General features: G+C 36.9%; 1 protein-coding gene across 5 annotated transcripts in view; it reads left to right on the top strand.

The window, feature by feature from the left end:
- Positions 1-16,472, top strand: part of MRPL13 (mitochondrial ribosomal protein L13) — a 42,166-nt gene that overhangs the window by 9,655 nt on the left and 16,039 nt on the right. For 3 of the 5 annotated variants that reach the window (XR_016235921.1, XM_002710754.5, XM_089335643.1), the window contains exons 4-5: positions 4,636-4,696; positions 11,639-11,725. Coding sequence is in view for 2 of the 5 variants with exons in the window: in XM_002710754.5 (XP_002710800.1) it covers positions 4,636-4,696; positions 11,639-11,725 (148 nt within the window). In the remaining 3 variants the exon portion in view is untranslated. Of the gene's footprint in view, positions 1-4,635; positions 4,697-11,621; positions 11,726-16,195; positions 16,429-16,472 lie in introns of all 5 variants that reach the window. The other 2 variants (XR_016235922.1, XR_016235923.1) reach the window with 2 other exon arrangements.

Below are 16,472 nucleotides of genomic sequence, written 5' to 3'. Positions count from 1 at the left end.
CCTCCACCTGCAATGCTGGCATCCCATATGGGCACTGGTTTGAGTCCTGGCTGCTCCAGTTCCAATGCAGCTCTGTGCTATGGCCTGGGAAAACAGAAGATGGCCATGTCCTTGGGTTCCTGCACCCACATGGGATACCCGGAGGAAGCTTCTGGCTCCCGGCTTCAGATTGGCGCAGCTCTGGCCCTTGTGGCCATCTGGGGAGTGGATGGAAAACCTTTCTCTCTCTCTCTCTCTCTCTGCCTCTGCCTCTCTGTAGCTCTGCCTTTCAAATAAATAAATAAATCTTTAAAAAAATTAACTTTGAAAATTATGAAAATTTTAATGCATGCTAATATTAGAAGAAACAGGAAAGTGTAAAGAAGGAAATAAAGTTCATCTCTGATCTCATGGCTTCACATTTAAATATAAAAGTTCATATCCTTTTTCATTTAATATAAAATTCTTTTTTTTTTTTTTTTGACAGGCAGAGTTAGACAGTGAGAGAGACAGAGAGAGAGTTAAATAGACAGTAAGAGAGAGACAGAGAGAAAGGTCTTCCTTCCGTTGGTTCACTCCCCAATAGCTGCCACGGCCAGCACTGCGCCGATCCGAAGCCAGGAGCCAGGTGCTTCCTCCTGGTCTCCCATGCGGGTGCAGGGACCCACGCACTTGGGCCATCCTCCACTGCCTTCCCAGGCCACAGCAGAGAGCTGTACTGGAAGAGGAGCAACTGGAACTAGTACCCGGCACCCCAACCGGGACTAGAACCCTGGGTGCCGGTGCCACAGGCAGAGGATTAGCCAAGTGAGCCACAGCGCTGGCCTTTTTTATTTATTTATTTATTTTCTTTAATATAAAACTTTTAGAGAAGCCTTTTGTAAGTTTTACTTTTGGTCACTATGTAGTACTGTATAATATAATTTATCATAATTAATCATTGCTCTATTTTTTGAAATGAAAATCTCATGAAAAAATGAATTTCAGAATCAAAAAAATGATCACTTGTAGGTCTTTTAATAGGCATTTTCAAATATCAGTTTATTGTTGCTTAAACATATTAGAATGTCATCCTAGGACACAACATAATTGTGAAAATGTTTTGCATTATTTTTCCTATTATTTTTCACATTAATACAATAGTTTAACAGAGCAGTTCTGCTTTGATGAGCATCTGATTGCTTGTATTTGCATAATAATGAGATCTCTGTGCTTTCCTTATCACTTTCTGTAAACATTATCAAGAATATTGATCCACTACTTCATATTTTACTTTTAATGAATTTTCTTCATAATGTCCTTTACCCTCTTTAATTTTTATGATTAAATTTGCTTTTTTGCTTTGTGTTTGTTTCTGTCTTCCAATCTCATAAACTCCTTTTTGGTCCACATATTTCGAAAACATTCACTTCTCATTTTTTAGGAGTTGGGTGAGTGGGACATACATGCACCTTAAACTTTTACATCCAACTGTTTATTCACTTAAAATATGCTAGCATTAATTGAAGGTGCAGCTTACTTCTGGCTGTATCAACAGTATTTAGTCATTTTTCTTGAGGACAAGATTCTGTCATATTTATCTGTACATTCCAAAAACCCAGCGTAGTACACAGTCAGTTCAGTGTTTATTGCATTAATTTAATAATTTAAATTCTCAGCTAGCATTTAAAACAAATTTTCTCTTACGACATCCAGTTATTTCATACTGGACAAGGAAATGCAGTCATTTCTTCACTAGTAAAAAATCAACTGAATATTGTATTACTCAAGTTATTTCCTTTCTTAGAATTTTACATTAGTTTTCCAAATCCTTCAGAATAGTCCAAACCTCTCAAATATAGCGTAAGTGGTATTATACTTTAGAATTTGCCATCTCAATGTTAAAAATAGAAAAACAACCTGTAGCATAATAGTTTTTTTTTTTCCATACAGAGAAACAGTACAGGAATAGAAGACTTGACAGAAATTTATTTTTCTAAAACTGAAATTCCATTAAACAAAAGAGTATCAGTTTGATGGTTACCCATCTTTCTCAGCAAACTTCTAAATTTGGTTCCTTAAGTTTTATTATTAAAATCTGGTACTTTAATCATCTTTAAAATGTTTTAAAACTCTGTGGAAAGAATTTATGAGAAGAATCACAGTTAGATAACCTTACATTTTTCTTGCAGAATCCAGTAGCTTTCCAATATTATTTCACCCTTTCCAAAAAATCATTTAAAATTTTGTTCATCTATTCAGGATAATAAAACCTCCTTCTGTGTACTGTTTCTGTTTTCAATATCATAAGCCCTTTCATGCACACTTTCTAATTTTGCTCAGAAATTGTGTGAGGTAGATGTGGCAGAGTTTGACTTTTTTTTTTTAACTCTAAGTTAAAACCATACATGGATGATGGATGGGTAAAACAACTTCCCTGTTAGTACCAGGAGTCACTGAGAAAGTCAAGATTCCAGAGCTGGATTTGGAGTATTTGAGTTATTAAAGTGTCTTCAATACTATACCATTTTTTTAAAAATGTAAGGCAGGAGGACGAAGAGATGGAACATGGTTGGGAGGGAGGGAAGTGGAGAAAGTGTCACTATGTTCCCAAATCTGTGTATATGAAATACATGAAACTTGTATAGCTTAAATAAAATTTTTGAAAAAAGAAATAAAATATTTATTTGAAAAGCACAGAGAGACAGAGACAGACAAAAAAAAAAGAGTTGTGTTACCTTCTGGTTCACTTCCAAGTGCTCACAACATCAGGAACTGGGCCAGGGTGAAACCAGGAGACTGGTTTCAGTCCAGGTCTCCCACATGGGTGGCAGGGACTGAAGTACTTGACTCTGCCTCCCAGGGTACACATCAGCAGGAAACTGGACTCACAAGGCCAGACTCAGACCCATGCACTCCTATATGAGATATGGGCATCCCAAGCAGCGTCTTAACCACTTCACCAAGTGCCCATCCACTAACTTTTTTTAAATTTCCAGTTTATCCATTTTATATATAATGTTGGATTTGAACTCAGAAAAATATTTTATTACTTAGGGTCATTGTATACCTTAATGACCTGCTAACAACTGTTAAGAGAAAACAGGATCATTATCTCTTTATAGTGTGAACTTGACTTGAGAACAAGTGATCTGCAACTATGTTCTCCAGACCTCATCCCTAGTTTATACAGTTTGTCTAATCTGGCCAGTGTCGCTCCCCCTCTTCGTGGAGGAACGACACAGGACCCTGCGCTGTTCTTTCGTCTGCTCGGCCCTCCCCGGGTTTGCTGCTGGTTCTTCCCGAGTTGGCTACTATCCCTTCCACCTCCGTGGAAGGGCAGTTCCCCCTGGCCACATTCCCCACTTCCGCAGGGGAGCGGCACACCGCCGGCCGGCTCTTCCCGGGGGCTGCACAGGTGTTCCTTCAGCTAGATGTTCCCCTTAGATGTTCCTGGTGCATGCCGTCTCTCTCCTCCTTTATAGTCCTCCTCCGCCAATCCTAACTCGGCTGCCCACACGCCGAGTACGCTGCTCTCCTCCAATCAGGAGCAAGTCCTACAGTTTATTAGCTGAACTGGAGGCAGCTGTGCGGAAGCTGTTTACTTCTCTCCCAGCGCCATATTGTGGGAGAGCAGATGCATAGAATAAGTCTTAATTCCAGTAACTCAGTCCAGTCCAGATTGCTCCCCACAGGCCAGGCATTGATATGCTATCCTATTATAAACGTATGTCTGAACGAATGAAAATTCATATCTAAAAATAGTTATGCTAAGAATTTGTAAAGGTATAAAACTTTTTATGAAGGCATTATCATTGACTACTTAAGAGAATGGCATTTCAAATAATAGGTTACTATGTGATATTTTTTAAATCTGTTTTTTTAAAAAAAGATTTATTTGTTTCTTTGTTTATTTGACAGAAAGAGAAGGAGGGAGAGAGAAAGAATCTTCCATCTGTTGGTTTACTCCCTAAATGGCTGCAGCAGCCAGGGCTTGCATGGCTGGAGCCTAAAACTACATCTGAATCTCCTGTGTGAGTGGCGGGGCCCAAGTACTTGAGCCATTTAATGCTGCCTTCCCAGACACCTTCCCAGACAGTACCAGGGAACTGGATCAGAAGCAGAGAAGCTAAAACTCAAACTGGTGCTCCATTATGAGATGCCGATGTCGTCAAGCGACAACTTAACCCACTGTGCCACAATGTTGGCCCCATGTATAATTTTTAAGTCATTAATAAGCAGCATAGTTTTGAAAAAGAGTATAAGTTATTAATATGGTTTTCTTATTACAAAAGAATAATCAGTTTAAGAAGATAGTACTCAGTGGGTATTGTGGCATAGCAGGTTAAGTTGCAGCTTGGGACACATGCAGCCCATATCAAAGTGGGAATGAGTTCTACCTTTGCTTCCAATCCAGCTTCCTTCTACTGCATCCACAGAAGCATCAAATGGTAGCTCAGGTGTTGAGTTTCTGCTACCCACATGAAGACTTGTGTGAAGTTTCTGGCTTCTGGCTTCAGTCTGGCCCCGCCCCAGCTGGTCCAAGCATTTGGAAAGTGAACCAGTGAATGGAAAATCGCTCTATGTCTGTCTCTCCCCCTTTGTGTCTTTTAAGTAAGTAAATAAATTAACTTTTTTAAAAATAATACAGTTCTAATGTCTTGCTCCTTTTAACAGTTACCCAGGTGGATTTAGACAAGTAACAGCTGCTGAACTTCACCAGAAGGATCCAGTGGCAGTAAGTCTGTATTTTTTTATTTATCATCCAAGGAAAGATTGATTCAGTTATTTTTTTTAATCTCCCCTCTTTTCTAATGTAGCTAGTATTCAAGGTTACAAATGCTTCATCTAAGCTATATTATGTAAACTTTGATAAGTATTATTTTCATTATTCAGTTTTATCTTTATTGACTATTGTAATTCACATTTAGAAGAATTCTGGTCTTTTTAATTTCTTGATACCTACATAATTTCCTAAAATATGATGAATTTAGTGAAAATGTCTTGTAGAGAGAGAGATTTGTATAAGGGTTCTTGAGAAAGTTCTTGGAAAAATAGAATTAAAAGTATGAGCTTATAGGTCTGTCAATTTTTGCTCTGAGTATTTTGAAAGTTTTGTATAAGTTTTAGGTTTGGGGTTATACCTTCCTAAAGAGTGGACCAGGGTCAGTATGTATTGGCCCTATGTCTCCAGTAAAGCTTTTTATACTCTGAGGTCTATTTTTTTCTGATATTACTGTGTCTGCCACCTACCTTTTGAGTAGTGTTAGCCTGGTATATCATTTGCCATTGTTAAATCCTCAGGTAGTCCTGTATTATTGTAAGCAATATATAGATTTATTTTCTTTCACCTCCTGTTTTCTGCCCTCCTTTGAATTGATTAAACTAGTTTGTTGGAGGGCTGAAGTTAATATCTTTAACTTCCTTCAATGCAAATCAAGATTCTTAGAGGATGTTTAGTACTCACCCTTTCTCCTAAACTATATGCTTTCTCTGTTCAAGATTTTTTTTAATTTTTTTTCAGTGAGACATTCTTTTTAATGCTGTGTCCTGTTATTTTTTATGATTTTAAGATTTGTATTATTTATTTGAAATTCAGAGTTACAGAAGGAGAAGGGTGAAACAGAGGTCTTCCATCCAGTGGTTCACCCTCAAGGTGGCCCTAATGACCAGGGCTACACCAAGCCAAAGCCAGGAGCCAGGAGCTTCTTCCAGGTCTTCCATGCTGACAGGGGGCCATGCCCATCCTCTGCTGCTTTTCTCAGGCCATTAGCAGGGAGCTGGATTGGAAGTAGAACAGCTGGACTAGAACCATAGCCCGTACTGGACGCCAGCTTTGCAGGCGGCAGCATTACCTGCTGCACCACAATGCCAGCCCCATGATTTTTTATGATTTTCTTTGATGACAGTCCTTTCTTATAGTTCAGTCTGCCTTCTGGGTTCGGTTTCCTTCTCCTTGTAGTGCTTCCTACTGTTACTGCCATAGTAATAGTCTCTTAATACTTAACTCACCTTTTTATCTAAAACTACCTTCTGTATTTCTGCTTTCATTCTTGAAAAGATAGTTTTACTCTGTATACAGTTTCAGATAATAAATTTTTTTCTCCACCTTTTGAAATTTATTCAAATAGATTTTAGATTCTCTTATTGGTATATGTAAGTTGGATATTAGTTTAATTATTTGTGTTGTGACTTCTTTCTGAATACTTTTAAGATCTTTTCTTTGGCTTTCATTTTCATATGTTTCTTTTAGAGTCTTTATTTTGTTTGTGGATTGGTGTATTCAGTTCTGGAAATTTATTAAATTTTATATCTTCTGATATTGCTTCTCTTTATTCCCTCTTTGTTCTTTCCCTTTGGAAATCTGATTATATTTCCTGAAGTCTCATTTCATTGTGCATGATTCATTGCTTCTCGGTTGTTCATGGCTTCCTTCTCTGTGCTGCATCCTAAGTAATTCTTTTATATCTGTGTTCCAGTTCTCTGTCTGGTTAATCTGATTTTTATTGAGTTCCTAATTTCAATTACAATCTTCTTTCCCTTTTTTGAGGCTTTATTTACTTACTCATTTGGGTTATATACTGAAATTCTGATCCATATTGTTAGTCTCCAGTACTGCTAAAAAAAAAAAAAAGTCCGCTGTTTGTTTGTTTAGAACGAGAGAACTAGACAGAACCCCTTTCCAGTGGTTCACTTCCCGAATACATGGTGGCCAGGGTAAGCTAGATCAAAGCCACTAGCCAGAATGTGATCCAGGACTCCCAGAGGAGTGGCAGAGATCCAATTACTTGAGCCATCACCTGCTGAGACCCAGAGTACAGGGTAGCAAGAATCTGGGTGTCAGGAGCCCAGCCAGGACTCAAACGAAGGCACTCCCATATGGAATGAGGGTGTCCTAGTGAGCAATTTAACCACCAGACTAAACACCCTCTTTTCTTGCTGTTTCACAATTAATGTTTCCTTACTCAACTCTTGACAAACCTAGACTTTGACTGATACTCAGGGAATAGATAGCATTTTCATCATTGAGGATTGTTTTAGTTTTTTCACATAAATACATTCATAAATGAGCAAATATGTCGTATTTCACTAAAGTAAAAATATGTTCAAAATATGTATTTTCAGCTGGCACCACGGCTCAATAGGCTAATCCTCCGCCTGTGGCGCCGACACACCGGGTTCTAGTCCCTGTTGGAGCACTGGATTCTGTCCCGGTTGCTCCTCTTCCAGGCCAGCTCTCTGCTGTGGCCCGGGAAGGCAGTGGAGGATGGCCCAAGTGCTTGGGCCCTGCACCCACATGGGAGACCAGGAGAAGCACCTGGCTCCTGGCTGCGGATCAGCATGATGCGCTGGCCACTGCGGCCATTGGGGGGTGAACCAACAGCAAAAGGAAGACCTTTCTCTCTGTCTCTCTCTCTCACTGTCCACTCTGCCTGTCAAAAAAAAAAAAATGTATTTTCAGTATGTAAACATTGTTCAATATAGTACTTAAGTTTCCTTTCTTTTTTTTTTTTTTAGTAAAGAGGAGAGGGATATTTTGCTATATTAAGAACTGATCTACCATTTAGATGTCTAACTAACTCTCACTGTCTAACTCTGCCTGTCAAAAAAAAGAAAAATTTATAGTATAATGGTCAGTACATTTTTTTTAAAAATCTTATCATGCTGTGAAGTAGGTTATAAATAGCTCTGATGGATAAGAAAACACACTTAGTGAATTAAAAGGAATTTCCCAATTTTATATGTCTAATAAGTGGTGGTGCTGGAATTCAAACCAAGGAGTCTTACTCCCAGAACAGACCTATAGCACATGCTGGTATATGTTTGTTCACAGAAAAGACACAGTGAGCTCTGCATAAAAATACAGATGGTTTATTTTAAATAAATAAATTTCTATTTATTTTATATAATTCCTGCCTGTTTTTCAAAAAATATGCTTAGAGATTGTTTCTTAGGAAGTATTTAATGTTCTGTTTCATAACTAATATGTTTTTAGATTATTGCATTCCAGATATTCTATTTTGACTATTAATATAGTTTGCATATAATGTTATAAAAGTTATAATGGCTACTGTTGATATATACCATAACTGTTAAAACATTTTGTTTTAAATGTTTTCTAAGCATTATTTTGTTTTATTCAGATATATTTCAACTGTACACTAGGAGGCAGTGTAGTCCACCTTTTTTTCAGTAAGGCTTTGTCATTGGAAACCCTTTACACAAGTTTCAGATTATGTTTTATGATCAAAGATTGAAATGCATTACAAAATGTTTCATAAAGTCTTAGAAAATATTGCAGTTAAGTCCATATGAATTATCACCTCATTAAAAGATCTTAATTTTTTTTAAAGATTTATTTATTTGAAAGTCAGAGTTACACAGAGAGAGAAGGAGAGGCAAAGAGAGAGTTCTTCCATCAGCTGGTTCACTCCCCAATTTGCTGCAATGGCTGTAGCTGCACCAACCCAAAGCCAGGAGCCAGGAGCTTCCTCTGGGTCTTCCCAGGCGGGTGCAGGGCCCAAAGACTTGGGCCATCTTATTTTGCTTTCCCAGGCCATAGCAGAGAGCTGGATAGGAAGTAGAGTGCCTAGGACTTGAACCGGCACTGCAGAAGTGGCTTTACTTGTAACGTCACTGCGCCAGCCCCAAGATCTTAATTTTTTAAGACTTAATTTTGACCTTGTATTTTGAGGATGAGTATCTTTTTAAGTAAGAAGTAAGTTATTTTATTTGCATTCAAACACTTTTTCTGGAGCAGTAGGTCTCTACCATTGGATGTAACTTGCTAAGGAGGTTCTTTGTGTGTTCTTGAATTGTAGGAGAATTTGTTTCATAATGAAAATTTCTGATTATTAGTACAGTATCAAAATAGTATTTGTAAAATGCATATATTTAATAAATAGGTGATATTTATTGAATATTTCAAAAAACTTTTATAGTTACTTAGATTCTGATTTCAAATAAATTGCTTCCAGCCTTTCCTTATGTCCTTTATCCCTGTCTTATCCTTATCCCTGTAGATTCTTTAAGAGATTCTTTGCCCTTATTGTTCTCTTCCAACATAATTCTTCTCTTAGGTTTTGTCTTTCCTTTAGTTGAAATAGTTATTTTGTATGAAACAAATATACATGTCTTGGGTTACAGATTTTTTAAAAATATTTACTTATTTATTTGAAAATCAGAGTTACAGGGAAAGAGAGATAGAAGAAAGGTCTTCCATTTGTTGGTTCACTCCCCAGGTAGCCACAATGGCTGGAGCTGGAGCAGGCTGAAGCCAAGAGCCAGAGGCTTCATCCAGGTGTCCCACATGGGTGGTAGGGGCCCTAACACTTGAGCCATCTTCTACTGCTTTTCTCTTGAGATTAGCAGGGAGTTGGATTGGAAGTGGAACAGCCAAGACGTGAACCAGTTCCTTTATGGGATGCCGGCTTTGCAGGCATCAGCTTTACCTGCTATACCACAATACTGGCATACATGAGGAAAGTGTTTAAATTTTTGAACAATATCTATGTTTTCCACTTTTCTGAATTTCTAAAAATTTACACTGGACTCTGTACTGCTAGGATTATTTACATGTGCATGTCGTTTCACTTTTTTTTCTTTACATTCATTTGTATATCTGTCTATTTTCCTCTCTATTTTTCACATTTTCTAGTTTTCCATAACTTGAGTGCAGTGTTTGCATTTTCTGATAGAGAAAATTTTTAAAGTACCAATGTGGTAATTTAAGTAAATGCAATTGAATTTTTTTAAATTGTGAAAACCGAATCTCATGTGACCCTGCTTCACTCACATAACTTTAGTGTGTAGATGTCATAGTCTGATTTGATGGAAGAATAAAAAGGATAGGAAACCCTCTTGTAATGCAGCTCCATGCAACTAAGATGATAATCAGAGGATGTAATGGCTTATTTACAAATGGCTTATTTACAAATGATAAATGGTTTGGTATGTCAGATACTACTTAACAGCTTTGAAGACGTTAAAAAATTTAAATGCTGATATCTAAGTCAGTGCTGTCCACTAGAAATTTCTGCCATAGTGGAAATATTTTACGTCTGCACTGGCAAGTATGTAAAGTCTCCAGAATATAAAGTCTTAACAGCACTAGGACAGGAAATAGATGGAAACTAGATACTGTAAGCCATTAGCTTTGTGAGACTTTGTAGTCTGATTTGATGGGAGAAGAAAAGGAATAGGAAATGCTCATGTAATAACTTGTTATTTTAGTGAAAATTACACCCGTGAAATATGAGTGCAGGTGATAAAAGTCAATTTAACCTTTCAAAATTTCTATCTGTATTTTTATGCAGAGCTCACTGTGTCTTTTCTGTGAACAAACATATACCAGCATGTGCTATAGGTCTGTTCTGGGAGTAAGACTCCTTGGTTTGAATTCCAGCACCACCATTTATTAGACATATAAAATTGGGAAATTCCTTTTAATTCACTAAGTGTGTTTTCTTATCCATCAGAGCTATTTATAACCTACTTCACAGCATGATAAGATTTTTTAAAAAATCTACTGATCACTATACTATAAATTTCCTTTTTTTTTTTTTTTTTTTTTTTTGACAGGCAGAGTTAGAAAGAGAGAGACAGGGAGAAAGGTCTTCCTTCTGTTGGTTCACCCCACAAATGGCTGCTATGGCCGGTGCACTGCGACAATCCGAAGCCAGGAGCCAGGTGCTTCCTCCTGGTCTCCCATGCCGGTGCAGGGCCCATGCACTTGGGCCATCCTCCACTGCCTTCCCGGGCCACAGCAGAGAGCTGTACTGGAAGAAGAGCAACCTGGACAGAACCAGCACCCCAGCCAGGACTAGAACCCAGAGTGCCAGTGCCGCAGGCAGAGGATTAGGGGCGCTGGCCAACTATACTATAAATTTTCAATTAATATTTGTCATTACCATTATTGTAAACTTGCTTCTCATAGGTTTATGAACTAAAAAACGGCTGATCTCCCATCTGCAGGAAACGATTAAGTCCCTTCGATTCTGCTCTAAGCAGTATGTGATAGATTATTTGAGTCACAGGTTTTTTGTTTTTAATACTTATTTATTTATTTATTTGAAAGGCACAGTTAGAGAGAAAGAGAAGAGAGAGAGGAGAGAGATCTTCCATGCGCTGGTTCACTCCCGGGAATGCTGGGAGCTGGGCCAATCCAAAGCCAGAAGCCAGGAGCTTCTTCCCCTTCTACCATATGGGTGCAGGGACCCAAACACTTGGGACATTTTCCACTACTTTCCCAGGCCCTTAGCAGGAGCTGGATCAAAAATGGAGCAGATGGGACTTGAATCAGCATCCACATAGGATGACAGTTCTGTAGGGTGGCTACACGCACTATGCCACAGCACCAACCCAGGTTCTTATATATGCTTAGAGAATTTCTTATTATTCTATCTAAAACTGGCACACACAGGTTATTTTTCATTTCTTTCTTTTGTTATTTTTCTAAATAAACAATAAATTAAGCCATTAGAACTTAAAAAAAGTTATGCACAAAGTAATAAAACTTCTTTTTCTGTTGCTTCCACATTTTTACTTAGTCTATTTCTTTCATGTATTCATGTTGAATCTTGCCCACCTGTTTCCATCACCATCTCTCTAATCATGTTTGCTTTCTTTTTATGCCAAGTCACGATTTACTTATTGAATCCTAGATATACCTGTTTTTCAGATTGTAAAATTGGCTATTTATGGCATGCTGCCCAAAAACCTTCACAGAAGAACAATGATGCAACGGCTACATCTTTTTCCAGATGAGGTATGTGAGTAATCGTTGGTTAATGATGCTTTTCCTAAATTTTCAATTAAGTATTTTCTCTGCTTTTTAAATAATTACATAATACTTATTTTTAATAATATGTCAACCTCTTAATTTTTTTATTTTTAATTTTTTATTTTATTTGAGAGACAGAGAAACAGAAAGATGGAAAGACAGACAAGCAGAGTGATCTCCCACCACTGATTTATTTCCCAAATGCCAGCAACAGCTGGGGATGGGCCAGCCCAAACCAGGAGCTGGGAATTCAGTCCAGGTCTCCAATTTGGGTAGCATGGACTCAACCACTTGAGCCATCATCTGGTACCTCTCAGCATCTGCATTCACAGGAGGTGAAATGGAGAGCAGAGCTGGTACTCTAATCCACACACTTTGATATACAATGTTGAGATTCCAAGAAGCATCTTAAATGCTGACCCAAAATGCCCACCCCTTTTTGTAAAGTGAACATATATGCATATGTATACCTTACACACATGTTTATGTGTATATAATGATCAGTGCTTCTCTCCATCATTGGAATAAAAATCAAAAGCCTATATTTTCCAATTTTTCATTTTAATAGCCACTTTCTTTTTGCTGTTAAGATTTTATGTATGTATTTATTTATTTGAAAGTCAGGGTTACAGAGAGAGAGAGAGAGAGAGATCAATCTTCTATTTGCTGGATCTCTACCCTAGTTGGCCGCAATGGTTAGAGCTGAACCAGGCTGAAGCCAGGAACTTAATCCAGGCTCTCCCACTTAGGTTCATGGGCCCAAGCATTAGGGCCATCTTCCACTGCTTTTCCCAGGCCATTAGCAGAGAGCTGGATCAGAAGTGGAACAGCTGGGCCATGAACTGGTACCCATCTGAGATTGTTGCATTGCAGGCAGTGGCTTTACCCACTACACCACAATGCTATCACATGCTTTGTTTTTACTTCTTATTTTTTGTTAAGATTTACTTGTTTATGATTTGAAAGGCAGAGTTATACAGAGAGGGAGAGACAAGAGATCTTCTATGTGTACCCCCAAATGGCCACAAAAACCGAGGCTGGGCCAATCCAAACCTATGAGCCTGAAACTCCATCTGGGTCTCTTAATGCGGGTGATAGGGACCCAAGCATTCAGGCCATCTTCCAGAATTTGCTAGGTGCATTAGCAGAGAGCTGGATTAGAAGTGGAGCAGCCAGGACTTCAACCAGCATTGATGTGGGATGCTAACATCTCAAGCAGTGGCTTAACACACTGCACCATAATGCCAGCCCCTCAATAGCTACTTTGTTTTGAACAAAGAACCATGATGAGAGCTCCTGTTATATTGCAGTACTCATGGATAATTTTACCAACTATGGAAAAAGTATTGATTAAGTTCACTTTTTGTTTGACCAGTAACAAAACGTTTGTGAATCATTTATTAATAACTTTGGTTGCTAATTATTATCTATAAATTAACTTTAGAATTTTTTTCTGCTCAAAATTTATTCAGATAAAAATAATTTTTAAAAATTTATTTGTTATCATTTTTATTTATTATCATTACTGTTTAAGCACTTAGCTTTTCCCTTTAGTATAATATAATAAAACACTAGAGGCTCTGTAATAAAATAGCTGAGTGCAGACTCTGGAATCAGATAGCCTGGATGTGAATCCGTGCTCCACCATTTACTGACTGCATGGACGTGTGGACTAGTCACTTACCATCTGCTTCCTCATCTGTGAAATGAACTTAATGATAGTATCTACTTCACAGCATTGTTGTATGGGGTAAATGAAATAAATGTATAGAGTCCTTAAAATAGGGCCTAGCACAGTAAGTGCTTGTTATTGTTGCCCTTTTAGTTCCCACTGAAGGAATAATGAAGAAATTCATTCTAGAGTATCAAGTTATAACAGTTGTTCAGGCTGCTTGTGTGCTGTATTGCTAGCTTAAACAAAACGAGTAATTATTTATACTGAGTAAATTATTCATGTTTTCCTCAAAATGATTGATTTACTGCCACTGTTGAGTAAGATTATTTTCCACTACTCACTTTACTTCAGGTAACAAGTATGAAGCAGTATCATCATCCAAGGATAGATAACCCTCATGAAATCACAAGATTTAAAACTCGCATTTCTGATTATATATCACAATTTTGGGGAATCATAATTTCCAGAAGACCCCAGATATTATTTATTCCAATTACAAAGGAGCCAGATTTGTGTATGACTGTTTTAAGTATTTGTGATAATTCACTTGAATAGTATGTTACCTAATTTAATTAATTTCAGACTATAAAATAAATGAGCCCAGTTCCTCAAAAATGAGCCAGTGAATATTCAAAAGCTGTAGGGCACATTTTTATTGTGAAGGCCATTGTGAAACAGACCTTCAGACATTGCTGAAAGTACCTTATCTGGGATTCTGGGAATTAGATAAATTTATCAAAAAATCCATATATTAGGAGATTCGCCCTTGATCCTTATATTGAGTAGATACACAGGAATGTAAAATATCTAGGGTGGAAGTACAAATTACTCTTAAGTGGTTCATCCGAAAGAAAGTCTATATGTAGACAAAAAGAGAGAAAGCAGACATGTCATAGGGTAACAGTTGTGAATTTAGGGGGAGGTTATGTTAGTGTTCATTGTATTCTTTCAACCTTTATATAGATTTTAAATTTCTTAAAATAAAAAGCTGCACAAATAGTGAAGTAAATGTATCCTACTTTTATGCTTTTGCTTGTTTCCCTTTTCCCTTCTGTGAAAAGGACTTCAGTTTGCATTCATGGGTCTATTTTGTCTGTATTCAGATCAAAGGAGGCCCTTCTCCCTCTCTTTAATTCTTCATTTTTCATCAGTTTTATCCATTCTGCAAATTCTCCCAGTAATAAGGGAATTTGGAAAACTTGTTTCATCAAAATTCCATTCTGTTCATCAGATATTTTTTCAGAACCTGCTGTGTTCTCCACTCTTCTCTGTGCTGAGTGAATGAGTGGCAGCTTTTGAAATTATCTTTACAAATAATCTAGAGATTTTTTAATGACTACTTAAAGAAATATGAATTTTAATAAAGTTCTAAATATTAGGTAGGCCCTTTCAGTAAGTAAAAAACAAGTGTCCCATAACAGTATGTGTGTGTCTAGGCATCTTCTGCTTATTCTGATTCTCTGTAACTATACTGGTAGATTTGACTACACTAAGACATGATGGTGGTGGAGAAAGGGATTTTAAATATTATTAAAATACTTTTCAGTGAAAAAGTACATGACCCAAAGTATTTGTTGTGTTGTATATATTGATAGTGGCAGAGCCAATCTAAGCCTTAATTGTAATAGCCATTTTAAATACTTAAAAATGCTATAAAAAGTTTGCTATATTAGGTTTTAGAACAAATACAATAGAACTCTATGATTCTGAAACTATTGTTAAAATTATACCTTAATTCTTAAGACATACTAATAGATCAGAACTGTCATATTTGGTGCCAAATCTTTGGCCACACATTTGATTCAAAATTGCAATATTGCTCTCTGTCAAGAACTGTAATGTATTATATGATAATCTTGTTTTGAAAACATCTAGCCACATACTACAAGGAAAAGAGGGAATTTTGTTGATTCTCCTTGTAGAAAAGCCCATAGGATATTTCCATATCAGCACCTTTCCATTATTTCAATAGAGTCCTCAAATTAATTTATCTCTTAGTCTCAGAATACAATTCTCCTTTCTGGGTCACAGGCACAATGTTAATTTTTGGTTAACCACACTCTTTGTTTTATCATTTCCTTTATTTGCTTTAATGCTTATACTTTCTTTTTTTGAGATCCAGATATTTATTCCCTCCACTTCTTAATTTACAAAAGATGCAGAGGAAAATTACATACTGGTTGTATTTTGTCCATGCCAGTTCAACACGAATATTCATATAAAGTTGTCTTAATTATGAATTTTATACATTCTTTTTTGGATCAAAGAACTTGTATTCAAACTGGCTGATTTGTAATAAAATAGGTAAACACTATGGATTAACTTTTATGACTTATGAACAAGAGAATAGACAGTCAATTGTGGAATAATCAAGAAATATTTAAATTTACTTGATGAGAGTGGATACCTTTAAATATTTATGACAAGATTTATGGTAACTTTAAAACACACACACACACCATCTCCTTGCTATCACTTAACTGTATATAACCTTCCCCTAAGGCCTGAACTTTCAGATAACAGCTTTGCAGAAAATCTCCTTCTTGTTTACAAAATAAACAAAAATCCATAGGCATATTAAGCAGAAATATAGATTTAGGCTCCCCATTGGCCTCAAAGTAAGGTTTTTTTTTTTCCTTAACATATAAACAAATGGTAGTAAGCTTTACAAGGAATTATATACACCAAGAAGCATTTTTCTTTAACCAATTAAATCCTTAATAATAGGAAAAAAATCATTTTACTGTCAAATAAAGATTTTTTTCCCTTCTGTTTTTAAGGACTCCTTGAAAAAGTGCTGGAAAGGGGAGCCACTTAGGTGCCTCCACATCAACAGGTTTCAACATTGCTCATAACTGATAACCTACTGAATATTAGCTGCAGTTTCAACTCAGAGGCACATAAAACTATGTTCTATTCAGAACCTTCTAGAAAACTAAAGAAACAAAAACCATTAACAATGACAACACAATCAATGACTTCTGATTCAAAGATGACTACCACCTTTTACCAGGTACCCAAGTCTCCAAAGAGTGAAACTCAGAAAAGCGGAATGAA

The sequence above is a fragment of the Oryctolagus cuniculus genome, chromosome 6 (assembly GCF_051225735.1).
Source record: "Oryctolagus cuniculus isolate XC-2025 breed Fujian yellow rabbit chromosome 6, ASM5122573v1, whole genome shotgun sequence".
Classification (NCBI taxonomy): domain Eukaryota; kingdom Metazoa; phylum Chordata; class Mammalia; order Lagomorpha; family Leporidae; genus Oryctolagus; species Oryctolagus cuniculus.
The sequence above is the reverse complement of the archived record's forward strand: the minus strand, read 5'-3'. Positions and strand labels throughout refer to the sequence as shown.